At 34.4% G+C, this 27,953-nt stretch overlaps 1 protein-coding gene across 1 annotated transcript; it reads left to right on the top strand.

The window, feature by feature from the left end:
* Nucleotides 1-2,425: 2,425 nt before the first annotated feature.
* LOC123541173 (zinc metalloproteinase dpy-31-like) lies at nucleotides 2,426-21,538 on the top strand. Its single transcript, XM_045326577.2, has 17 exons — nucleotides 2,426-3,003; nucleotides 3,305-3,415; nucleotides 4,936-5,119; nucleotides 5,708-5,828; nucleotides 6,459-6,531; nucleotides 7,825-7,933; nucleotides 8,536-8,630; nucleotides 9,162-9,285; nucleotides 11,896-12,027; nucleotides 12,854-12,963; nucleotides 13,958-14,093; nucleotides 15,177-15,314; nucleotides 16,156-16,303; nucleotides 16,491-16,585; nucleotides 18,806-19,013; nucleotides 19,441-19,587; nucleotides 20,127-21,538. The coding sequence occupies exons 1-17, from the start codon at nucleotides 2,872-2,874 to the stop codon at nucleotides 20,215-20,217; spliced, it is 2,154 nt and encodes a 717-aa protein (XP_045182512.2). The 5' UTR covers nucleotides 2,426-2,871; the 3' UTR covers nucleotides 20,218-21,538.
* The last annotated feature ends 6,415 nt before the right edge of the window (nucleotides 21,539-27,953 follow it).

Genomic DNA, 27,953 nt, shown 5'->3' with positions numbered 1-27,953 from the left:
CGAATCCAGTCTCAATTACCCATCAATACTTGTTTGTCATTGTGCTGGCAAATGTCAACTTCATTTCTTTTCCAACTTCATGCAGTCATAGAATGTGTAAAATCCTAGTCAGTTTATTTTTATTTTCTTCTGTTGTATTTAAACACAAGTCATGGTCACAATGTGAAGTGCTCAATGCCTGTCTTCACCTTTACATACGATTAAAGTTAAAAAGCCACGAAATGATCTTTTTATAAACTTACAAAAAAAAAGTGAGATAAAACACGCATAAAAATACAACGGGCGTTAACATCTAATCTGTTCAAAAACAAAATTGATCGCTATACACACTTTTATACCCAGATAGCATACATTTTCCCTATTACGTAGTTTACAGTTTTCTGTTTGTCAAATACATTCAAATGTTTATTAAAGGGAAACTGTTTTCAGATCAATATCAAAATTTTGAATTTTTCTTTTTGAATGTGCCCAAATCATACACAAAATGTGACAATGTTATTGTCAAGTTCATACATTTGTTGCTATAAGTATGATAAAGATGCAGCTACTTTTATGACATCTTATATCACATTTCTATCGCGTCATGATAACACTCTATGAATAAATGCTGCTCATAACTCACAGAGAAAAGTATAACTTTATTTACTATTTACTATTTTGTATGTAAAGCGCTTTATAAGTTCTAAATAAAGGTGTGTCCCTTTAAAACGAAAAGCAAAGGAAAGATATTTTAGGGTTTTTTACTTTTAACATTGGTTTTTAGCTTTTATAAAATAACCACACAGGCATGACCAACGTGATGAAATATTTTACAACTATTGTTTTACTTACACACATCAAAGGGATGGTAATTTATTTTATTGCTAATTTATTGCTGGAGTGATTTTAATCATATTTGTATGCCTCGGGTGTTCAACTGATATTTGAGTGATTGAATAATATCTTTCACACGCACGCCTTTGCACATATTCGCTAGTATCTTTAAAATTTGTTTTTACCCACCTTCCTGTTCAGTGGCATATCACGCGACGTAATTTATTAATTAACATAGTAATTGGTTATTTTTTACGAATATAATTTGTTTTCATTATTCCAATCTCACAAAAGTGCCTTTATTTCTTATTGTATTATGTAAAAAAAATTCAGTTCGTTATGATATACCAGAAACAGAAACAGCTTAAGGTCAAATGTTGTTATTATTTGCCGGCTTCGGATTGGTTGAAAACCCGTAGCATTCAATGAGACTTCAGCTGATTGGTTAAAAATGTGTTGCTTTGAATCCTGAAAATATCCTTAAAATCTGTAAATGTAATGTTTTCTGTGCATTTTGAAGTATTTTATAGCTGCCTGGCTATATTTTTAACTTTGAAATTAGCAATTTAGTGAAGTAAGTACTTGTTGGAATTCACCACTAAATTCCATGCACAGTTGAGGGTGGTTGTCTTTGAATGGAAATAGAAAAAAATGGATTCTGCATGCCCATGTAAAAATGTTATTTTTTGTGTCTGGAAGGCTATTTGACAGGCTAAATGGCACCTTATGTGTCAACAAAAGTTTTGAGGGGGTCCTACAGAGTCATTTCTTACAATGTAAGCCTATGGAAAAATTAATAGCAGTGTCTGACCTTAACATGGTTTGATCTTTCAATGATCAAAAGCATTTAGTCTTGTTTTGCACGGGAAATGATCGTTAATATAATTCTTAATAAAATGTTTATGTTCGTGTTTTGTTTATAGCCACGAGTGTAATTTAGACCATATAGAGACTTAGCGGAAGACAGCTGTGGCCACACTGAGCTTTATTTCAGCCGTGGATGGGCACCCGGTTAGAACCGCCGGCATTTTGCAATCCTGATGGACAACACTCTCATATGGAAGAAGGCTGCTCGAACCTGTAGCGGTTAGGTGCAAGTGCATCGAAGCCATCAAACTCAACCACAAAATTCCCCATGGCTATGAAATTTTGACGTTAGGCTAAATAGTACATTGGTTAATATTAGTATATTAGTCAACATCACACAATCTTTTTTTTTTTTTTTTTTTTGCTTTCCTGTGAAAAATTAAAAAAAGAATAACAATATATATGAAAATAACTTGTTCCTATTGAAGAGAACCTGATAAGTGATGATAATTTTAAAAAAAAATACTCTAAAGTGCATTGACTAGTGTTTCCTTACAAGTTATTCAATATAAACGTTTGATGTTGTAAACAACGTTAAAATCAAAGTCCTGACACATCCGACGCTCCCGGTAAATAGTTGACGCAAAATATTCCCGCAAAAATTCTTATGCTAACCGAAAGAGGTATCTTTGATTGAAACAACCTTACATATTTAAAGAAAGAGTCATTTTAACACATGTCTTCCCTATAAAGGCTACGCATTTTGTCTGATTGGTATCGAAATGATGATTCCCCGCAGGGGAATAACAATGACTTTGATTTTACTTTAAACAATGATCACATATTTTATATTATAACATTAATAGTTTGTGCGAAGGGAAAGTCATATTTGATGTGCACAGAACGCGTACTTTTTCAGTATTCGCATGCATTTAAAAGGAAAACAGACAAAATGCAATAATAACTGTTGGAATATGCAGAAAACAGTGATCAAAATTATTGAAACTATGTGTTAAATTTACAGTTTCAGTTAAATTTTGTTGGAAAAGAAATTGTTCACAAGATAAAGGAAATATATGTTTACTGGGCGGCAAATCTGATAAGAAAATAATCTGGTTATTTGAAATATAAAAAAATGTCTTATTCAAAAATGGATATGAAAACAGATTATGGATAAACAGAAGGAAATTCCATAAATTCTATGCGATGTATTGTTTAAAACCTGCTTAATTTAATAACTTCAAAAAGACTATGTTAACCAGCCGTGTAAACTTGTTCATCATAGTTTTCATTAATATTGTGGCATGGCTATTTATTTTTCCACTAGCGTCTGTGATAGCATATCCGAAACCCGACAATAACTATTTCCCGGAGCAAAAACTGGTTAGTATCTTTAGGCAATGTTAAATTTTATGATAAACAGCAAGTCTCAATTGAAACTTTACAGCGAATACTTTAAACATCTGATTAAAATATTTGATATATTTCATATTTTGAATGCTTTTTTATTCTGAACATCTAAATGAAAGATTTCCACAGTGTATTTTTTATTTGTAAATTTTACTTAATTCATAAGACTTTGTGGGCTAAATATATGAATTAACAGGTATGCATTTTATAACAACATGTCCTTGGTTGCCTTTGTAACAGAACAGAATTTATGTATTGTTGTGTTATATTCCAGCCAAAACCTTCTCGTCTGAAGGATGGTCAGACTATATGGGACAAACTGTTCATTATGAGGATGCTTAATCTAATGGAGAGACAAGCTATGGCAAATGAAGGCGTTTCTTCTGTAAGTATAACACAAGTATTAATCTCTTCATTTGCGCTAAAGTTGAACAATCCCTCTAAATATTCGACCTTACCTTAGAAGTCGTCAATAATTAATGATTTGCTAATTACATCAATGCCTTTGTATTAAGCATTCCACTTAGTTGGAACCGTAATGAAATTTTATCTGGCGTTGATTGAATTTCTCATATAGTTTGCCAAGTTATGTTAAAAATGTCTAGGACTGAAAGACACCGAGCAGGCACGATTTTGTAACGGACGTACGAGACAACCCGCCCAAAAATGTGCCTTCCCAGACATAACCGGTGACATATTAAACTCAAACTATATGACGGAAAATGACCAGGAATTGACCTTGTTTTAATAGTTGTGATAAAATCAAAGTCTAGGCAACAAGGAATGCAAATGAAGATATTAATTTGTCACATTTAGCCTTAAGCTTGACTTGCCATGCACTCAACGAAATATTGTAATCTTTGTATGTTTTTATTTATTTATTTTTTTTTTGCTTTTTTTGTTGGGTTCTTAACGATACAGTTATAGGTCATATGGCGACTTTCCAGCTTTGGTGGTGGAGGAAGACCCCAGGTGCCCCTCCCTGCATTATTTCATCATTAGACTACCCATCAGTGAGGGGCAAGTGAATCAAAATCAGGGACCTTAACCACTCGGCCACGGAGGCTTCTCAATCTTTGTTTGTGTCATTTAGTCTAACACATATTTTCCGTGTTGTATTGCCAATATTTCTGTCTCCATTTAACGTAACAACAAAGTATCTTTAAACTATTAACAGCAATATGCCTCAGTGTTGACGCTGAATTATATGTAACCAACAAGGTGGTCCAAGACTGTATTGTTACGTACTATGTCACCTTCCAATGTTTGGAGAAACTTGATAAATAACAAACTAGATTTTTTTATGTTACTTTCAGTGCGTGGGTACTTAGTGCAATACACTCAATATGAATAATAATTAATTCATCTAGTAAACTTATTTCAGAATATGCATAGATATTCGAACGTGTTTAAGTTTTTTTTTATTTCGAAATCTTTCATGAAAAAAAAAACAACAGTTTTATCAAATTGCATTCAATATTTTGCAATTTATGATCAAATACTGGTGTGGGAAGAATCCTTTAATTATTCAATAGTTACTGTCAGCAAAAGTAAGCATACGTTTTGCAAAAGAAGCTGACCCTATGGTCAATAGTTCTGGTCCGTTACTGCGATTCCACATTTCTAAAATATTATAATGTCTATTTTCTTTAAAAATAATTGATTAAGTTGTGTTCATTGAATGAGTTTATAATTCTATTTAAAAAATAAATACAGCAAAGAAGTTGAACATACTGGTAGGAAACTTTATACAATTCTTTATAGTTATCATCTGTTTGATTCCGCCGTTGCTTCTGACAGAAGAGCGAAAATTTGCGTATACAGGTTCGTCCCCTCAATTTCGCTCAAATAAGGATATTTGTTCTTTTATGATGACAAATGTTTCATTGTTTGCTTTTTTTTCAGAGCACCCCGTGGATAAGGGATTATGTGTACGAAGGAGATATAATTTTACAGAGAAACCAAGCAGTGCATATCTTAAATTTCAATAAACGCCGGAAGAAGCGAAAACTTGATGCAGAAGTGACGTCAGTGCCGTTCATTAAAAAGTGGCCATTACCGATAAATTATATATTTGACGGAAAACATTGTATGTTGACTTTCCATTTTATTAACATTAATTATTTAATACACATTAAATTACAGACCAATAGATTAAAAGTTAAATGTTTAGGTAAAGCAAATTCCAATCAATTACTTGAAAATCATTTGGCTTACAATATTCAAACTTCATAGTGTCAATTTGACATTTTGGCTCCGAAATTGTTAAGGGCCATCCTCTTTCAAAGGACAATATGCTTATGAAGTATGTACGTCCTCAAGTTCTTGATCGGAAACCGGTTTCTTAGTTCATGTTCCTGTAACCTTGACCTTCGTGATAGACAGGGGTCATCTACTGACTGAGACCAATGTGCCAATGAAGTGTGAAGGTTCTAGGTCAATTGGTTCCCAAGTTATTGATCGGAAACCATTTTCAATGTTCAAAACCTTCTTTTCCTGTAATATCAATACATCCGTAATTACGGGATCTGTTTTCGTATTAATTAGACCTTTTCTAGTAGGTAAGAAAAATTTATCTCGTAATTACGAGGTAATATATTCGTTAAATAATTTTTGATTTGACAAAATTCGTAGTTAGTATAATTTCACTAAGGGGTCGAAATATTCATTTTTTCAGCACGTGTACAGCAAGACGAAATTCGAATTGGTATCCGGCACTGGGAGGAGAATACATGTATCACGTTTACAAACTTTAAAAACGGTTCTGTCAAAAGTATTAAATTCATCAACGATTCAGGGTAATCAAAATCAAACATTTTTTTTTTGGTTACAATGCGGAAAGGTGTTGGTAAAATTGTGGTCGCAAATTCAGCCGTGCCATGGGAAAACCAACATAGTGGCTTTGCGACCAGCATGGATCCATACCAGACTGCGCGGATGCGCAGGCTGGTCTGGATCCATGCTGGTCGCAAAGCCACTATGTTGGTTTTCCCATGGCACGGCTCAATTGTCCATCGAAGGTTAAAGAGACATAAAGTGTAATAAGATACATAGAATATTAATGGAAGATTGACATGGACATGGTATTATATTCATTATTTAATTAAAGAAGACTGAAAATACTTATTCAAGGTGCTCGCTTCCGGGTTATAATTGCGATATAATCACACTATTTAACATCTTTGATATGTATTATTTTCTAAAAACAAGAAATGAGGTCATCAATCTGGAGACGTACCCCTTTGGATTATCGCTAATTTACAAACATCAGTATATGTCATCTTTGATTTTAAGCTAATACATTATGAGCCAGGTGCACTGTTTTACCCATATCAAGTCATTACTAAATGAAATATTCATAACAACAATATATGACTTGCCAGGGTGTATATTATTTTCAAAGCAAAATTAACCTTTTTTTCCCCCAGATGCTATTCCTATGTGGGTAATAAACCAGGGAGCCGTGAACAAGTTATTTCAATTGGTAAAAACTGCACAAGCGTAAGTTGTTTTACAATCCGTAGATAATATTCCAGTCCTGCTTACAACTTGCTCTATGTTGGATCAAGAAAAGTAGCACATTGGTGGGTTCTTGTAAATGTCCCTATTTAAGACATTTGGCTGTTGGCGGCAAGTGATGCTGCCTATGCGACCAGTGCGGACCAAGATCAGCCTGCATATCATGGTCTGCATTGTTCGCTATCCAGTCAGTAAATTTTCAGTGAACACTCCTTCTAATGATAAATGGCATTGCCCAAATTGAATGATGGAAAAGTCCATATTAGAAATTTAGCAGGCTAAGGGTTGAGACATTTATTGATACAGATAGAATAAGTACCATTTGGTTACAGACTCTTTAAAATTAAAAAAAAAGTTCGTAACTTGAATAGCTTTAACATTGCAAGAATTATTTACAAAAATGTGTAGAGGATACTTTTTGTTTCGATGTAAAATCAAATAATCTTGCACCGACTGAACATCAGATACAATATCAAGAATGTGTGCAAGATCTGATGTTTACGGGTGAAAGATGCTTTCATCTCACACGCAGTATACAAACAAAACTGGTTTTTATTTTATTTCTTAAATTTTTAGTGGTTTTAACCAGATTTTAACCATATTGTAAAATCATCATAATATAAGATTTGCCGCTATTGGAAGTTTTGCCTGTATTTTACGTGATACTTTTTTTGTCTAAGGTGTGCCGTCGATGAAATTTTTGTTTGTCTAATTATGTGAAGTATTGAAGTATTGGTGTTTTCTAGTATATATGCTCTTGAAGGACTTTTATCTGCATTATGTGAAATACTGAAGGGTTTGTGTTTATAGTATATATCATGTGCTCTTGGTGAAATTTTGTCTGTATAACTATGTGAAGTATTGAAGTATTGGTGTTTTCTAGTACATGTGCTCTTGGTGAAATTTTGTCTGTATAACTATGTGAAGTATTGAAGTATTGGTGTTTTCTAGTACATGTGCTCTTGGTGAAATTTTGTCTGTATAACTATGTGAAGTATTGAAGTATTGGTGTTTTCTAGTACATGTGCTCTTGGTGGAATTTTGTCTGCATTATTATGCGGAGTATTGAAGTGTTAGTGTTTCATAGTAAAGTGTATTTCATTTGCTCTTGATGGAATTTTGTCTGCATTATTATTTGAAGTATTTTAAGCAATGGTGTTTTTCCTGTATAGGATTTGCCGTTGATGGAAGATTTGTCTGTATTATTTTATTATTACGTGAAAAAAGTGGCTTCTTATTGTTAAAATGTAACAAATCTTTTAAATCTTTGTTTAGAAAGGTATTGTAGCTCACGAAATAGGCCATGCTCTAGGATTCTGGCACGAGCATGCACGTGCCGATCGTGACGAGTATCTGAGTGTCATAAAGGAAAACATAACAGTAGGTTCGTATTATGAAGTTTCCTCAGTTTGTTATTAAGAGTCTTCTAAAAAACTATAAAGTCATTTTAACATTTTGTTTCATAGAAGGTTGGACTTGAAAATGCTACCTAATCTATATCCACGGGAAATTTGGCATACAACCCTGTTGAAAGAAGATCAAGTTTAAATAATATACAAACAAAAAAAAACATGATTTTCATAGGTTGCAACAGCCATTATGTATTTTTCACATACATATTGGTACCTTAACTTCCGCCCCATTGTTGAAATAAGGTTAAAAAAAACCTTTTTTTTCAAATATTGTTCCCCACAATTCAATGTCTTACTTTTTAACACAAATAAAGGTCAGTTTCGTAGAATGCAGTTCAATAAATGATATGCAATTGAAGCATTGTAAAGCCTTTCTATGAAAACGTCGTTAACAGAACTTTAAACCGTATATATGCTTGAAAGTAGACTCTAAGGAATTAGATTAGATAAGCTTTCTGAAAAAGACTTCTTTTCAAGTCCTTAAATTGTCTGTATAACTGTACATGTACATGAATATTAAAACGAATACTGTTAAACTCAAAGATTTTTTGATAACATAAAAATGTTTTCACAGGGCAGCAGCATAACTTTGACAAAATCTCGTGGGAAGTAATCAACAATCTAGCTGTACCATACGACCTGGGTTCTGTTATGCATTATAGTGGAATGGTATGTACATTTCAAATACTCTAATTAAGAAACAATAATATTAATATGTAAAAGAAACTTGTTATGATGAAGAAAATATACATCTTGTGGAATAACTTTACGGGTGAATTACTCACAGAAGTGATGAGAGTAAAGACATGCCATTTTCAAATCACCGTCACACTACTCAGGTGATACCAGCGCTAGGGTCCATTTCCAACAAAAATTCTGCCGTAAAGTAAATTTTGTTTTAGTTAAATTTTAGTTAGTAAAGCTTGCTAACAAACTGACATTGTGGGTAAATCTAACGACTGAATATTTTCATTAGAGTTTGATACCTAGCCAAATACCAATTCAGCTTACTACTAACAGACTTTTGAAAACGCCTGAGTTGTATGCTTTGTAAAACGGACATTATTTTCCGTCTTCGGAAAGACACGAAAGAAATAGAGTTTCCTCCATAGTAATCGAATAAAATTTCACCTACAATATATATTCAGAAATGACAGTAAAAATAAAACGGCCATCGCAAACTTTATCAATTATTTTCAGCAATTTAGTAAGGGCGGCAAAATCACAATGAGAACCCACAATCGTCTCCAGCAGAATACAATAGGTCAGAGAGAGGAGTTGTCTTTTTTTGACATAAAACTGGCAAATAAGGCATATTGCAACGGTAAGTTGGAACTACAGCAAGTCAACTTAAAGAGTTGTTTGCTATTATTATTTACTGCAACAATAATTTGGGTATGACGATAGTTTAGCTAAAATAGTTGTCGTTGTTTGAAATCAAACTGGCAACGGGTAACTGGCAAATAAGGTATACTGCAGCTGCGGTAGTAGGGCATGACGATCGGTCAGCATGAACTCTATTCTGGAACAGTCAGTAGAGTGCTAGAAAAGTTATCGTTCTTTGAAAACAAACTGGTAAAAAGGAATAGTGCAATGTTTAATGTGGTATGGACATGACAACGGCCGAGTACAAAACAATATTTGTCCTTTGCTAGTAAAGGATAGTCCTAGCGATCAATATTATTTCACATTTAGCTATCATGTTTGTGATGTACTATAACACCTGTTGAAAGGACCTTTCGTACCATATGGTGTCTGCATTGGTGAATATACTTAGTCATCTAACTGTTAAAGATGAAGGGTGTCTGAAAATAAGTTCAGATAAACACCTGCGGCAATGATGCAAACATTAGCCATGTTCAGATGAATGTATCGTATTTGTCTTAGTGTTTTTCACGATTAAATTAGATTTCGTTTGTTTACTTGATGTGTTCATCAGATAAATACATACCTAGGGCGTTTCAATCACGAATATAGAAATTATCTAACAGATACATGACACTAACACAAAATGCACGTCTGTAAACTCTTTTTTTCGGCGTTACTGTCTATGCCAAATTTTGACCTACTTGAAGAACCAATAAAAGCTTTAAACTTATAATTCTTCAACCCTTAAAAACAGCGGGACTGGACAGAAATGAATACATTCATACATAATTGGCTGAAATTAATATACTGTTTCACAAAACACAAAATGTTTCGTCACATTTCAACAAAGTATTACACAAATACAGATGATACTGTCTCTAACGACGTTTATCGGAGAAGCACAAAATGAGGTATTTATATACGTAATATTCAATTTGGAGTTTTAGAGTTTTAGTGTACATGAATCCTGGAACTCAAAATTTTTGTATAGTGCAGTTGGCGGTCGCGACAAGCTTTGCTATATCCCTCTGTAATGTATTTCCAACGCTGGATGAAACTAATAGTAATAAATGCAAGTGTTTGATATAACTTTGACTCACAAAATGCCGTCTATTTGCTGGTATATCTAAAAAAAAAAAAAAAAAAAACGTGTCAGAAATGCAGTTTTAATTAAACAATGCTCTGGAATATTCGAACTCTTGTAAAGCGAGAAGTAATGTATTTCTTACTTATGTAAACACTGGAGTTTTGGAGTGTCACATAGAACAGTTATAGTGATTTTATTGAAACTTCAAATGATCAAAGAGAATATTGCGAGAAAGCATGCACAGTATGAAAGAATAACTTTATCATACTTCTTTATCTATACTGCAATCCAACATTTTCAATACGTTAAATCCGCAAATAATCTTTTTTGAACGATATTTCTTGTTTTTGCTATCTTGAAGAACTTAGAATTCAGTTGCCAATTTATTGCTATATTAAACTTTTATTTCTAGCCAGTATAGATGTGACTTTATTTTGATTGTTGGGTCGGACAAAATGCAATGAACTGACAAGGACACCTTTAAATCATTGGATGATAATATTTTTTCCATCCCATAAACATTATCCTTAATTTCATTGCTCTCTGAACTGTTTAGTCACTCATGATTTTTCGTAGACAGGAATGGACTAAAATGAGTATAAAATAACCTATCCTAACTAATGTGCAAACCGCCATAACGTTCCAGCACAACTTGAAAACAAAGAGTATTTCGAACATGTCTTGATGCATCACAATATTTTCGTACTTCTTTTTTCTGCAGCTAAATTTGGTTCAGGCAGTTCGAACTTTTAGTCTGTGTTTATCGCTTTTGTGTTGTTAGGTACTAATGTTTGGCGGACATGTTTTACTATCATGTACATGAATCTCTTTATCAAACGTTGACCTAAGACTCTAAAAGGGCTGAAGGAAACGTATTCAAACTATACAAGAATAGGAAATAGTGAGTGCAGTGCGCTGGAACTATAACTATTTGTTGAGCAATTCAGTTTTCAAATCACCTCCCTTTTTACACTTAGTTTTCCTTGTCCAATAAAAAAATACACAAGAAGCATGACTTTGTTTGGATATTTTCAAATTATCTACAGTTTTGTATTTAGTTTTTCCTTTTACCATATCCATTATAATCCAAAAGTATTGAAAACATTTCAATGCACTTTGACTACTCAATATGTATTAAAAGAATGGAGAGCATTGCACCAGAGTGATAACTTTTTAAATTATCTCTCTTTTATGCTTAGTTTTTCTTGATTATGTTTTTGCAACTACTGTGGGGGGGGGGGGGGGGGGGGGATTTAAAGAAAAAAATCATACTAATGGGGAAACTACATAATACAAGAAATCTTAAGTTTCCTTAAGTAAGTACAGTACTGATTTTCATTTTGTACATTTTAAAATATCTTCAACCATTACGCAACACTTATGCATTAAAACGTCTCGATCCACGTGCTGATGTCTTCATATCTTTTAGTTGTTCTAGTAACTCTTGTTCTAATTTTCTGCACGACAACTTTATTGCAGATATTTGCCAAACAGACCAGTTAAACGGAAGATGTTTGCATGACGGGTACCAGGACCCTAAAAATTGCAGCCGGTGCCGCTGCCCCGATGGCCTCGATGGAGATTTTTGTCAAAAAGTGGCAACTTCCAACAGTGAGTATGCGATGTCTAATTTCCTCACCTGATATGGTTTGATTAAGCTTAATAGCATGTTTAATGTATTTCACTTACCGGTAATCAATGTCGACCAGATGCTATGAAATGCACATTCTAAGAGATCGATTTCGCTTTTTTAACGGCGACCAGCTATTATAAAAGACATATTTAAGAGCTGTAATCATATAAAGCTTTCAAAGACTTATTAACAAATCATTTGTTTATCTAATTTGTTATTGTTTCTTTGGAAGTGTTTCACTTTGTGTGTACGTTTGTATATATTGTTAAAAGAAATGTTGTTTAAACCGTACATTTTAGATAAAACTACTGTGAAATCGTTAATTTTCGTGGGGGACTAATTTTCGTTGATTTCGTGGTAGCGTTAATCCACGAAATTAAGTCCTAACGAACAAATAAAATTTCTATTCATTTTATCTTCGAAAGATGAAATCCACGAATTCATATCCCCACGAAATTGCTGTTTTGTCGAAAACCACGAAATTTCATGCCCACGAAATTAAATGATTTCACAGTAGCTTTCAACTCGTCAATTTGAAAAGAGTATGTACCATGAAAAATTATGGGGGCCATTTTGGTAGCTTACGATATATAACCCATTAAATATTTGATCTGAATAATGCTTAGCAGTAGTCCGAAGATTCCAATACTTGTTGAAAGATGTCCGCATAGAAAACATGTACCAAAATACTAGTATAGATAAATGTGCTCGTATATATATGTTTGTAGAGAAACTAATACCTGAATGAAATTCCTAATTTTTATAATGTTTGAATTAATATTTGCTGCCTCATTTATATTACAGGTAATTGCGGAGGACATATCAAGTTATCTGCAAATTCCTTATATACAATTTCCTCACCAGGATATCCCAGACCTTATCAAAGCGGTTTAAAGTGCTACTGGTTTATACAGGTGCGTTTGTTTATATATTCTGTGTCCCTTGATTTAGTTTTATCTGATTCTAGTTTATACATAATTTATTTTAGGTCGATTGTGAAGGAAGTTGTACAACTTATATTAATCACTCTCGACACCTCATTCCTGATGGAATCCATCGCCACGAGGGTATGAGAGAAGAGGCCAGTTTCCCTTTTAAAGGTCCAATACAAAGGAAAGTGAACATTTTAATTTCTTTTAAAAAGCACAGAAACTTATTCATTTTATTGGAAAATGAAAGTTGGTATGTAGAAATTCGAAATAAATCGCAGTATATGTACAATTATTTTTCTATGAAGTATGAAGAAAGTTAAAAAGACCTGGGGGGTCATTCTGTCGATTCATTGAAATTTCAATATAATACACATACATTTCTTTGAGTTCCAAAGACCTTCTGTAAATTTTGACCTGCCAATCTTCATTATTTAGTGTCTTGCAGAAGTTTATGCACTGGCTATGAAAAAAATTGCCAACTCACTTTCCCTTAGTAATGGACCTTTAATGCTAAGCGCCAAGCAAGGGAGCTACTGGTACCATTTTTCACGTCTTTGGTATGACGCGGCCGGGGATCGAACCCACGACCTCCCGCACTCGAAGCGGACGCTCTACCACTAGGCTGAAACTATTTACTCTACTGTTTGAAAATCAATTGATTTTCCTTGTTTTCGTGTGCAATTTTCGAAATGGACCAATGACAAGAATACCTTCTCCAGTCAGGGTCCAAAGTAACAAACTGACTTCGGGAACCAGTTTCAAGACTCCATGATATGAACTGGTCAGTGGCAAACCTACATTCTCAAACTGGTCTCCTAACACACTTGTATAACAGACATTTGCAGGAAATTAGACACGGGAGAGATTCAAACAACCCAAAGCATACATCATCTAGTGCTGTTTTAGATAATGATATAGTAACAGGTTCTGATTACATTTGTAGTTCGTTCGGGCTAATGTTTGTATCTATTTTCAGTCACCAAACGGCACTGCGGTTAATATTCAGTTCAAGAAGCCTTTCATGCAAAGCCAGTTTTGTAACAGTCGGTATCCTTATTTACCATGTGAAGATTTTGTGGAAGTAAGATTTACAGACAGTCTTGGCATTACTGGTATGTTGCACTTAATTAGAAAAATGGTTTACATGTAATCAATTATAATTAAAGTAGTACATTGCGTTGTAGTTAGAAAAAAAAACGTTTATAGATAATCTTGACTAACTGGAATGTTGCATTTTAGTTTGAAATAAGGTTCACACACAATATTGGAATTACCGATAGACTATATTATAGTTTCAAATAAGGTTTACAAAAAGTATTGGAATTTCTGGTATGTTGCATTTTAGTTCGAAATAAGGTTTACCAACAGAATTGGAATTACTGGTAAGATGTTTTATAGTTTGAAATAAGGTTTACAGACAGTAATGGAATTACTGGTAGGCTGCATTATAGTATAGTTTGAAATAAGGTTTACATACAGTCGTGGAATTAACGGTAAACTGCATTATAGCTTGAAATGAGATTTCCAGACAGTACTGGAATTACTTGTAGGCTGCATTATAATTTTTCAAGTAAAGTTTACGTGTACACACTATTGGAATTACTGACAATTTGAAATAAGGTTTACAAGCAGTCTTGGAGTTACTAGTAGGTTGCATTATAGTTTTGACTAAGGCTCTCTGTCTTGGAATCAGTGGTACGATGCATTGTAGTTTGAAAAAAGGTTTGCAGACAGATTTGAAATTGCCGGCACTGTGCGTTTATTTAAAACTAGGTATTCAGATAGTTTTGGAATTGCTGACACATTGTTTTTCAGTTTGAATATATTTGCTACCAGCACATTCTGGCCTTAAGAGGAATCTGTATATGCAAACATTTTTACTGGGTGTTTTTAGAGTCATTTCTTTAAACCTTTAGACGGTTTTCTGTGCTTCCACACAAATGACATGGATTTAGTTATAAATAATGGCATGGTGGAATTCTTTGTTCGTCATGGAGTTAGGCTGTTACAGACATTATTCTCAGTTCAAACTTTTGCATAATGTTTACACTTACATCTGCCAGCAAATTAAAAAGATAAAAGCCATGATATTGTACGACAAAAACAGAAATCTATACATCAGACTTCGGTTTAGAACATTATTCGATGCAATATTTAATAAATAACTATAAGATCACATCCATGTTTATTTTTAGGAGGAAGATTTTGCTGCAATGATGCTATACAAAGTGCAACACTGAGCCAGCCTATAGTCACCCATTCCAGCCATGCTTTAATACTTTTCAAAACCTACGCACCTGGGTCCGCTGGGTTCAAAGCACATATATCCATTGGTAAAAAGCAATAAAACAGTTGCTTCCCTAAACAGGAATTAATGCACTATTTGTTTCGTAATCTTACTGAATAGCTTAAAGTGAGTTTCCCTTTAATTTAATTAAAACATTAATAGGAATTATTTATAAGGTAAGTCCTTTTAAGGGTATGCCACAGAATTTTATCAAAGCTTTTGTAAATAGAATTGATATATTTGAAACCTCTCTAAACGCTAATAGTGATTGCAAAATGATGTAAATCAATAATAGTTTGAATTTATTGCGCCATTTTTTATATCCCCTTAAAAACGAGACGTTTCGTGGGAACACCTGTACGTGGCGGGCGGCGGCGTTTACAGAAGTTGTCCGTCCTTCTTAGGCTCGGCCAATTTTAAGCGGGTCTCTTGTTATGGCCTTTGAATTGCGAAAATGTACAGTTTAGGCCTCCTTGATCTAAACCATATGAATGTAGGATCTATATCTCTATACAATCTAGGTCGTTTGATTACTGGTCAGTTGAGAAGTATTTCTTGAGTTGAGGCCCTTCAATTAAACAAAGTTGAGAAAACAGACAATGTCCCCTTAATAAGAAGCATATGTAAAATCAATGTTTATTTGCCGTGACGGGCGTATAGTGTAACAGTTTGCTTCTCTGGCTGCATGCATTCCGACCACATGCACAAAATGTTACGTCTAAATAATCTCCATTTAGCTCGTATCCAGACATTTTACTCTGGTTTGGCCGATAAGAATCAGATTCTATATAAACGAATGATACATACCTAGTATGATTTACAGTTAGTTTACAGAAAGTTCTCTCTGTAGTCAATCTGCATGTTTATCATTCATTTTATTCCATTAGACAGCTGCGGCGGTTGTCATAACAACATAACAGACGGTCAGGTACCGTGTAAAAGAAAAGAAACCAAAGATTGTTACCAAACCTGGTACAAGAACGTCAAAATGAACAGTTGTACTCTTCGTTTCTGGGGATGCTACACAAGCTATCAGTAAGTTATGTGTTTTATCATTTGGTAATTACTGTAATAGATTTAAAACACGTTTTTGCCGTAAAATTCGGTAACTTTGACATATTATGAACCATTTGTTCTGGCAGAAGGATGAGCAGAAGTTCACAAGGCCATCTTTTTACCAGCAACTTTCAGAATTGATTGACGTTAATTTTTCATGTTTCAGACAACGAGCTTTTCGACGGAAAACGAAGTGTTATACAGAGGAGCCGTATTGTTGTCACGGCTATGTTCTGTCTCAAGACAAACAGAATTGTACTAGTAAGTGCACATTGCAGCCAATTTCCCAACTTTACAACATATTTTCATTCTCTTAGTTATGATTTCTGTTAGTAATGTTAAATGCATATTGTACTCATCTCACCTGAACATGTACCATAAAACCATGAACGATTAATCAGAAATTATCTTTCAACAAGAAAAACGTTTCTCCACTTTTATCTAAACGATATAAACCTTTGTATTTAACTCTTATGTACACGTTAGTACGAAAAAAAGTCTACAAGAAGTTTCTTTGAAAGCATAACATTGAACCAAATAAAATAATAGCAGATTCTGTTTGATTGAGTCTGTTCTTGAAATGTATTGAATTTGCAACATCCTTCAAGTCCCCTAGCACTGGCATAAGTGGAATTGTATTATGGTCAAATTGGATGTACTCCATAATCCCAGAGGAGCGGAAAATACCAAGTACGGGGAGAGTTTTACCCATAAGTCCTGTTAAATCTAATTGGATCATTTAATTGATGTTACTTACTTGTAAAACACTTCCAAATTTGTTTATTTATGATCAACAACGTCATCTCCCTGCACCCCAGTAGACATTTGACGTCGGTTAGACGTCGTATAGACGTCAGACCCCGACGTCGGATTAACGTTGGATTTTGGTTGGATTTGCAAACCGTTAAAGACTTCGGATTCCGACGTTTGCTAGACGTCGCAATCCGACCATTTTCCAACCTAAATCTAACCACTTTTCAACCAAAATTTGACCAAATTTTCAACGCAATTTGCAGTCAAACAAGTACACATGTGTTTTATCATCTTTATTTCATATTATGGCGACGTAAGTCTAATATAACAAGTCCAAAAAGAAATTCAGTAATTGAAACTGTCAAGTTTCGTCATTTTTGCATGATTCTTCAACTCCGCTGAAATTTCCACCTGAAATATATACAATTTGACAGTTTCATCATTTCATAAAAATCGAAAACTTACAAGTATGCTAGTGCTGTTACTAAAGAACATAATTGTTACGAGCAAAACAAACATATTATAGTTTACATTTTATAAAAAAATCCTCATTAACTTCGTAAAATGTAACGAAGTTTGGTGTTAAACGCAATTGCGTTTGAACAAAAATGCATCAGTCTTTGAAAAAATGCGGAACATTTATGAGTATAACTATTAAAATAAGTACGTTGCGGATCCCTCCCTTTGTGTAAAGTATTTATAAACTTAATTGCTCTGTCTTATTCCAAGAAGTATCAAATTACAGGAAGACTGTGTAAACCGATGAAGGCTTTATCTCGCGACTGTATGACTAATAGACAACATGTGTAGAAGAGAAATCGTTAGGTGAATTTAGAATAATTTATACATGTGTATAGAATGCATTTTTTTTTCTTGAACAGTTTAAAAATTTGTGAAAAAATCCGTTTCCGAAAATAGACAATCTCATATGCGATATTGTACATAATTAAATTAATAATGTTTGATGTGCGAATGAACTTTATTTATAAGCGCATGTCCAGGCCTTTATGAAAACAAGTATAATTATATCTTTAAACTATACTAGCAAACTTATACTAGTTAGATTTATAACTAAAAACATTTATCAGACTTTCTATCCAACCTAATTCTGACGTGTTTTAGACGTTGTGGATATGACGTTGGTTAGACGTTGGATTCAGGTCGCCGACGTTGCGACCAAATTCCAACGTCTAACCAACTTCGGTACGACATCAGGTGTCTACTGGGATTTGTTTCGCTTTCAATACATGGTGTATGCAATGCAGTATGAAACATGTTATGTGCCCTGAGCGATGCATTGGTTCTGGTCACGGGGATATTAGTATGATACGAGTACCTAGATGTTGCCTTGTGACCTATAAGTATCATTTACTTAATGGTGTCCACAATTAAGTTCCCAAACGGAAATAAGCATCAGTACAAAATGGCTGCAACAAACTTACTCTTAAATTAGCATTTTCTATTCTTTCTTTTTTTAATGGACAATTCTTAAAATATGTTGATTTGCAAAAGAAGGTCTTGATACAATTGATATAACTCTCCTTGTTTTTAATCTTTTAATGATAAAAATGGTTCATTTGAATACAAAACAGTTACAGAGAAACCGGCATTATTTTGTTATCTGTAACCAAGTACTCTAATATAGCTGCATTGATTGTTGAGAGGCATTTGATAGCTGACACAGTAATTTGTATTTTGTTAGCAAATTAAAATTTTATTGCTTTCCAGAAGATCCAGAAGTAGGTATTAAAGATGATTCAAATAGTGAAGTAAACAATGATGAAAGTGACGCTTCAAACTCCAGTAACATCGAACAAGACCAAGGTATTTCAAATATATGGTCTGAATGGACCGAGTGGTCTGCCTGTTCAAAATCTTGCGGCGGGTGTGGCATACAGACTAGGTCAAAAACGTGTAGTGATGGCAAAAATTGCGTGTAAGTAAAATAAGTATTCATGACAAATGTAACGACTTTTCTTATAAAAAGTAATGATGAGGTCAAGATTTTAAATTTGTACGGGTACATAGGTAGGTGAAGTTTTTCAGTTTTTATTTCAATATTTGTCGAAGATACCGATCTGCAGATCAAATACACGTTGAAAATGAACTTGTAAAACCGACATCAAAATATTTAAACGTGTTGGTTTACTTGTCGAAAGCAACTCGATTTTAGCAGACGTTTATACAACTACGACAATATGTAAGCATTTCTACACGAAAGCGTTCGCATATGCTCAAACGTAGGCTTCTGGAAATATTAACCTCTCTGCTGTTGAACTAAATCGAAAACACTCAAAACGTGATGAAAATATGAAACACTTAAATGTATTATTCATTCGGCCTGTTTTCTCTTGATTTTTCAGTGGTAATGGCGAAGAAAATCGGCCGTGTGGCAACACGACATGTGCGTATGGCAATGTTCAACGGCTATGTGCAAAGACCTTCAGCAAGCCGACAATGTGTTCTTTTCCTGGCTTCTTTTTTGGAGAATCTACGAGAACTTGCTATGAGTATGATGTTTTCGAAGTAAAACCAAGACATTTATTGAACATACAAACTTTTCTCCAGCAGTTATTAAACATTTCAGATTGAAATCGATTAATTCAATGAAACTTTTAAATGCCAAGTAGGCTAGCTTAAGAATTATTTCTTACAATTAAAGACTCATAATGGCTTTGTTTATAATGTGACAGTCACATGTTTTGTTTCGACCATAAAATGCATTACATTTTTGTTAAATCTTACTTTCAGTATTTTGTCTCAAATATCTTTTTTTAAAAAGTTTGAATATTTGGTTCAAACAGAAGGAAGTGCTATTGAATCTATTGTTTTTGATTACCTCCCTTTATGGTGCTGATTATGTGCAACATTGAACGTAATGCCTTTCTAACCTATTAAGTTATCCATTTGACCAGAAATAGTTTTTTTCTCAACAATAGTTTAAAATTACTAAAACTATTTCCTTGAGCGCCGCATGTATGCTTAAATCTTTAAATAGCATGTCTGAAATATGTAAAAATTATTACATATTGTGTCTCATTCTTTACAGGAAGGTGACCAAGTATTATACACAGACCATGAAGTGTTGTTGTGGTTACGAAATTAAAAATGACATTTGCCAGCCTAGCGAAAGCGTATAACAAGATGCAAAGATGCCAATGTGACATAGCTGAAATTCGTAAAGTTTATGTTAAAGTGTGCTTTATTTGCCCAAAGTACTTTGATAATTTATATAACATTATATCGATAGTTATATCGATAGTTTAAAAATGCAGTTTAATTGCGTTTTGTTTGTAGAAACATTTGTGTCCGTGACAGAAAATTTAAGTTCAATCCCTATGGACATTTTGCTTATCCATGCAGAGAGATATCGACGGTCTACATATACAAAATAGGTGTTTACCAATACATTATTCTGTACAGTGATACACAAAAGTGACTTCTCCAAACTTTTATTGTGTGTTTTATGTAAATGTAAGAAGTCAGTTGTGTTAATTTAGATATGGCTTCAAAGGCAGGCGATGCTCCATTATAGGATAGGAGATACGAAATAAAATCTTCAGAATTAAGAAACCGGAGGAGCATAGCAATCGGTTGCACTTTCTCAATGCTGAAGATTTCACTTTATGGTCTCTGTCTCATATAGTGTTTTACTACTTCGTCAATGCAAATAAAAATAGATCATCCTCTCAACAATACCATAGCTGGTGAATAGGCTAACATGAATAAATACGGAAACTGTGTAATGTTGCAATACGTTTCTAACATTTTCCGTGATTAATAAAACTTGTTAATCCGTTTGGATAGAGGTGGTAGACAAAAATATAAAACTGTCTTTTTCATGCTATTTCTAAATTTTGAAGCACTGTCGCCGTGGTGGCAAATACTTTTTCAACAACTGCATTGTAGTGAAGTCAGCCAATGATTCAAGTGATATAGATTTGTACTGTTCTTTGTAAATGTTAGTCATTTAACTTTTTACTTTTTTGCCCCGTCCCACTTTTTTGGAGGGGGCGGGGCGGGGTCATTTGAAGTAGCCCTTGTCCGTCCGTCTGCCCGTCCGTTTGAATTTGTGTAGTCATATCTCAAAAGAATTCAACACAGAGTCATTAAATCTCACACGATTGTCATTCAGCATATAAAGTTGTGCACCTGGTGTTTTAACTGGGATTTTACACAGCTAGACCCTAGTTAATGTCCCTGACATAGTAAAAAATATGCATAAAAGGGCCTAAAAATCCAGTCACGTTTTAAATAAAGTTCCGCATTAGTCTTGTTGATCAATAGAGAGCGTGACGAGCTTCTGCGTTTAATGGGAAGACTAAGACAATGCGAGTTTGCTATTGTTTTGCTTGGCTGCTTGTTATTCTTTGAAAGGATCTTACTATAAAATGTGATTTTGCTGTAACCATTTTTCATTAAGTCAAACAATATTTGTAATGCTTGACAATGCTTTTTTAATAAATCTTAATGAAACTAACTTCACTTTTATTTCTCTTTAAATATCTACTGAAAACCCAGAGCGAAAGTATAGAAAATGGGATCAATATACTTTACGTTGAATCATAATTCTGTAATATAATTTTCTTAATGTTATTTTTTATTCAAATTTCTTATCAGTAATTCACTTTTTCATGGCAAAGGCTTCGTTATATAAAGCAAATTATAGAAGTTGCTAAGCCTTTACGGTTTAAAAAGGTACAAGTCTATATGGAATATTTCAGTTCAAGTATTTATGTATTCCATATTACATGCTCGTATTTTGACAACAGATGCTCTTCCGCGTTCGCTGTTAAAAGATGATTGCATAAAACTGCCACCGCTTACCAAAGCTTTCGCGAAGGTAATGAATATTTTCATTAAAACTAAAAAACATATCATGAAAACAGATTTTTTTTTCATGAATGCAAGAAAATTTGCTAGTTAGCGCCTAAAATTACCAGAACATACCAGCTAGAAATTGTATGATACCAGCTAAATTTTCGTGAAAAGCAGAAACTTTTCATAAAATATGTTAAGTGGTTTCGCAAACTTTTTTGAATTTTCAAGACCACTTTTGTTAGCATTATTTTTGCGAAACTTTTCATGAAAATTTCCCTTAAGTCAGTTAAGAGCAGTAAGTAGCATAATTCCATGTGGTCTTTATAATATTTTTCTGTGATCATAAAATCCGCCATTGTTAAGTCGAAAACTGTCTTCATTTTCGCGAAAGATTTAATGAAAACTATTTTTAAGATTTATGCCACCGTAGAAGACAACCTCAGAGTATTCGGAAAGCGGGCACATGTACTGCAACACTCTAGATTGAACAGATAACAAGAAGTATCTTTAAAAATTATGGTCGGCGAATTGTAATAAGGAAAGAAGTTTATGAATTTTTCATCTAACATTCATCTTTCATCTAACATTTTTCAAACTGCAAAACTAAACACCGCACTTAAACAATTTAAATGGTTCTCTTTTAATTTTTCGCAAAGGTTTCGTAGGGTTGCAATTTTGTTTCGTTTATCCTTAGACGAATAATTACAACAGTAGTTTGATGAAGATTCATGAAGCGGTTCATGAGAAGAGGTCATTAAATGTGTTTATATTTTTAGCTAAATTGGTCCCTATCACAGTTTGTAACAAGAGATCACAGAGTGATCTTGGCGCCCACCATTGAGCCATTTTTGAATGTTCCAAATTTCAAGACTAGATCAAGGTCAAAATCAAGGTTAAAGTTCATTTCGGTACACAAAACTAGTCCATGCATGTGGTCCAAATTTGAAGCTGTAGCTTGAGAAATGTGAAATTAGGTCACTAGATCAATTTCAAGGTCAAAGTTCATTTCTGTACACGAAACTATACATGTGCTTTAAATCTGAAGGCTGTAGCTTGAGAAATATGAAAGTAGGTACTAGGTAAAGATCAAGGTCAAATTTCAATTCAGAACACAGAACTATGCATGTGGTCCAAATTTGAAGCCTGTAGCTTGAGAAATGTGAAAGTAGGTCACTAGGTCAATGTCAAGGTCAAAGTTCATTCCGGAACACAAAACTATGCATGTGTTCCAAATTTGAAGCCTGTACCTTCAAAAATGTGAAAGTAGGTCACTAGGTCAATGTCAAGGTCAAAGTTTATTTCTGTACAAAAACCTATGCATGTGGTCAAAATTTGAAGGCTGTAGCTACAGAAATGTGAAAGTAGGTCAACAGGTCAATTTCAAGCTCAAAGTTCATTTCGGTACACAAAAATATGCACGTGGTCCAAATTTGAAGGCTGTAGCTTGAGAAATGTGAAAGTAGGTCTTTAGGTCAAAATCAAGGTAAAATTTCATTTTGGAACACAAAACTATGCATGTGGTCCAAATTAAATGTGAAAGTAGGTCACTAGGTCAATGTCAAGGTCAAAGTTTATTTTGGTACACAAACTTATGCATGTGGTCCAAATTTGAAGGCTGTAGGTAAAGAAATGTGAAAGTAGGTCACTAGGTAAAGATCAAGGTCAACTCATGTCAAGGTTCATCTAGCCGCTCAAAACTATACATAAGGTCCAAATTTGAATGTTGTAGGTTATGAAAAGAAGATTCTTAAAGTTTTTCCCTATATAAGTCTATATAATTAAAACATGTGACCCCCGGGGCGGAGCCATATTTGACCCTAGGGAAATAATTTGGACAATCTTGGTAGAGGGCCGCTAGATGATGCTACATACCAAATACCCGAGTCCTAGGCCCTGTGGTTTTGGACAAGAATATTTTCAAAGTTTTCCCCTATATAAATCTATGTAAATTATAAAAATTAACAAAGGGCAATAACTAACTCACTCAAAAATTGTTGAACCAGTCTGATTTTCAGGGGGACACAACTAGGGTACCAATACATCATTCTGACAAAGTTTGGTCAAAATCCCCCCAGTAGTTTCTGAGGAGATGCGATAACGAGAAATTGTTAACGGACGGAAGGACGGACGGAAGGACGACGGACCACGGACGCAGAGTGATTTGAATAGCCCACCATCTGATGATGGTGGGCTAACAAAATAGCAGGAGACCTTACGATATTGTTACACATCGAGTTTGATAAAAATCCATTACATTTTAGTGGTTAATGCGAAGAAAGGCACATCTACTTTTAGCTATAGTGGTCCCTAATAGGGCCCAAGTTCCTATATAAATAAATTTGGAAGAGGACCTTATAATGATGCTTCAGACCAAGTATGACAAAGATCCACCAAGCTGTTCATGAGACGCTGTATAAAGGCATTTCTAGTTTTAGCTCTAGCAGCCCCTAAAAGGGGTCAAATGTCCCAGCTGAACAAAGTTGGCTGCGGGCCTAATAAAGATGCTACAAATCAAGTTTAATTAGAATACATGAGAAAAAATCAATTTAAGGATTATTTATTTATTATTTTTATTTATTTCTAAAATAGGTCAACTGATCCCGCTTTAACAAATGCATATTCGCTATTCATGAATCTTTGGACAATGACGTCACACCTATAAAAAAGTGAAGGTCAAGCAAAACATACAATTGTAATTATTTCAATATTTCTGTTTCATAAGCAAAGTTTGACCGTAGTCATATCACATAGATAAACTGTATGCAGCGTACCTTCATTTCAGTGTAATGAGATTCAATCATTATATAGCATATACATAATAAAACAGATTTCAACTGAGTTCAATATTTGCATACCATACTAAAGAAAAATATTCATATATACTAGTAATAAATCAGTTAAATAATTTATAACAAATGTATCAAAGCAAACAAGTACTCATTTTAATATGCAATCTGAATAAGTCACAAAAGCAAGAAACCTTTTCATATACAGACGACAATGAGGAACATTAGCTTGTTACTTCCCTTGAAAAGTTGTATGATAAAGCGCAAGGATAACCAAATATTACATAGGTCCCTTTTAGTTGGATTCCTCTGACATTTTCGTTATAACCTTTATCCAAGATGTCGCGGTTGGTCAAAATAAATATGCTTTTTATGTGTAGGTTTCTAATAAAATGATTAATCAAACCTAAATTTAGTAGAGGGCCACTGAATGAAAACCTGTCCTTAATCTTTTTCTAATACAATGAAATTTAGTATAGATATTGCTTTTGAAAATTACAAAGAAGTCAACGATAAAAACAGAGGAAGGACCAACCTACTTCTTGGACATAATCAGGGGAAATAAATGACTAATGTTCCCCATTGTAACAAGGAAAATCTTTTAAAAAGCACTTCTCTACATAAAAGACTCTTATCACACCCTTATTCATGTGATACGCAGACCGTATTCAGTTCTTTCTTTAATTTGATAAATGTTGGTATTTGAACAGGTTTTTATCATATTTATTAAACTTACTTATCATTTTGAGATATATCAATATTCTTGCTAAATATACTGAGCCAAAGTTATCTTTAAAATTGTGAACAGCGTCGTTTAGGATAAACGCTTTGTCTACATTTCACTCAGCGTAGCACAATCAACAGAGTGAAAGAAATTGACACTCTCGTCCAATCAGGCAGAGTGTTGCATAAATCTTTCATTTTGATAAATTATCTATAATGCGTTATCAAGTAGTTTTATTTGCAAACTGAAGTCACGTGGCATAGGCAACGAATTCGTTCTTAGACGGCGTTCGCCGAAAAACTCCAGTCCGTATTGGAATCGCATCATTAGCTAAACTGTGGCAGAACATCGTTGATTGCCAGATAACTAACCAGAAGAAGAATTTCTTAATACCCCAGTCACACATACGGCGCGGATAGCTACGTCTAGCCACGGATAGAAACGTAGTTATCCGTATCGATCCGTACCTGAACCGTTTCGATCGTTACCTATTGGTACGGATTACTACGTTAAGGAACGGCTCAGGTACGGATCGATACGGATTACTACGTATCTATCCGTGACTAGACGTAGCTATCCGCGCCGTATGTGTGACTGGGGTATAAAATAAAGGTTGCCGATATGCTTGGTTTGCACTTGAATTATATTTTATATGGACATTAGTTTACAAGATGGGATCCCAGCTGTCACAACTTGCCCTTAATACCGCCCGTTATAATGAGTCCAATCGTCTTTGTTTATGTCCGAAAATTTGTTTGTATGATTTTACTAATTGTCCCATTTAAAATAAAACAGGACCATACTACGCAATTGAGAATAAGACATTTTCTGGATATCGCTAATATCGGAGCATTAAAGTGTAAAGTTAAAATGAAACTTTTAAGTGACGATTTTGTAATTTCTGGATCTAGTTGTTTAAAAGTATGCAACATTCAACCAAAAAAAAAAGGTGAAAGAAAACAACAAAATCCTACATGCCATCAGAATCGCGAGTAGAACGGCAGGAGTGGCGTGCGCCGTCCCATTATTTCGGCAAGTAATATGTGTTTGCGTCTATTGTCCCTCGCCACTATCAAACCATATGGGTGAGCATTCAGTGGCAAGCAACGGTAATGCTAAGATTAGACCATAAAAACGCATTTAAGCTGATCAGATAAATGCACATGGGAGCGGTGGAAACGGTGGGTCGGCAGTTATCTACACAAATGTTTTAGACTATGGGATCCGGACGTTTGACCAAAGGACATTTGTCTCCAGTGAATAAATAGACTGCTGAAATGGTAAATTTGCATCCATTACTTGTTTGTGAAATGGACTGCCAATACCCTACAAACAAAATGGGTGACTGACAAAAGCTAAAAAAGGTCTGTACAAATTTATTCCAAAAGCTGGTCATAGCTTTATTGGTGCAAACGGTTCCAATGTTTTTCGAGCGGCGAACGGACAAATATGGATGAAACGTTATGTTTCCAGTTGGAAAGTATTCTGGCATTAGTACGAGGATGGGATCAAAAGTAATGCCACTGGCTATTGACAATCGCTATTTTAGCGCCAGTACAAAATTCACGCCTTGCACGTGTTCCCCGTTGTAATAGCTTTCAATCGACGTATAACTATACATGTAGACACAATATCTCGCTCACAATTCACGTTTGCACAAACCCTACTCGTAAGCGGTTAGGCAAAATGGTTGGTAAAAGTTTAATAAAAAATGCGAACGGAATTAGGTCTTACATTAAGACTTGCGCTTCTCTCGGAAGAGGTTCAAAGGACATTTATGCTGACATATGTGCTGTTTATGGTAGTAATAAAATGTCCCTTTCCACAGTTTGCAGATGGGTTAGGAAATTTTGTGCAGGCGTGGAGTCTGTCAAAAATGCGCCTAAAACTGGTCGACCTAAGTCTGCAAGTAGTCCAAGGACTGTTGAAAAAATCAAATAAATAGTACTTTCTGACGCAAGATATACTTCTCAGCAGATTGCGGACATGGTTGGCATTTCAAAAGCATCTGTGTTGCGCATTCTGCGAAATATTTTAAAATTGAATTAGAAAAGTGCTAGCAGGGTCCCGCATTTGCTCACTGATGAGCAAAAACGCACGCGCGTTAAGATGGCGCGCAAGCTTTTGAAAAGGTTTCCAAGATACGATCAAAAACATTTATGAATGTAGTAACAGGTGATGAGTCTTGGATACATTTCTTCGAACCGCATCGAAAAATTAGTAACCGAGTATGGCTCACCAAAAATGCCAGAAGGCCTTGCATTGCCAAAAGGATTGCAAGTGTGAAAAGGGTTATATATGCCATATTTTTCACTACTAAAGGTCTCGCCATCCAGGTTCCTGTACTTAAAGGCAAGTCAATGAATGAAAAGTTTTATAAGAAAATAGTTCTTAAAAAGCTTCTCAAGTATTTCCAGAAACGTCGACCAAAGACGGGTATCCGTGGCATCCATTTGTTACATGACAACGCCTCGAGTCACAAGGCTGATATTGTGAAGGACGTCGTTTTTGAATGAACAGGGAGTATATGTTCTAGAACACCCAC

This window comes from Mercenaria mercenaria, chromosome 16, assembly GCF_021730395.1.
Source record: "Mercenaria mercenaria strain notata chromosome 16, MADL_Memer_1, whole genome shotgun sequence".
NCBI classification, from domain to species: Eukaryota; Metazoa; Mollusca; class Bivalvia; order Venerida; family Veneridae; genus Mercenaria; species Mercenaria mercenaria.
Note: the sequence above shows the minus strand (reverse complement) of the source record. Positions and strands in the feature narration are given on the sequence as shown.

Excerpts from the sequence above, each read along its gene's own strand:
- LOC123541173 (XM_045326577.2), top strand. The coding sequence starts at position 2,872 with ATGTTAACCAGCCGTGTAAACTTGTTCATCATAGTTTTCATTAATATT. Across the intron at positions 6,532-7,824 it reads TTGGTAAAAACTGCACAAGC|AAAGGTATTGTAGCTCACGA; the intron begins GTAAGTTGTTTT and ends ATCTTTGTTTAG. Across the intron at positions 7,934-8,535 it reads AAAGGAAAACATAACAGTAG|GGCAGCAGCATAACTTTGAC; the intron begins GTTCGTATTATG and ends ATGTTTTCACAG.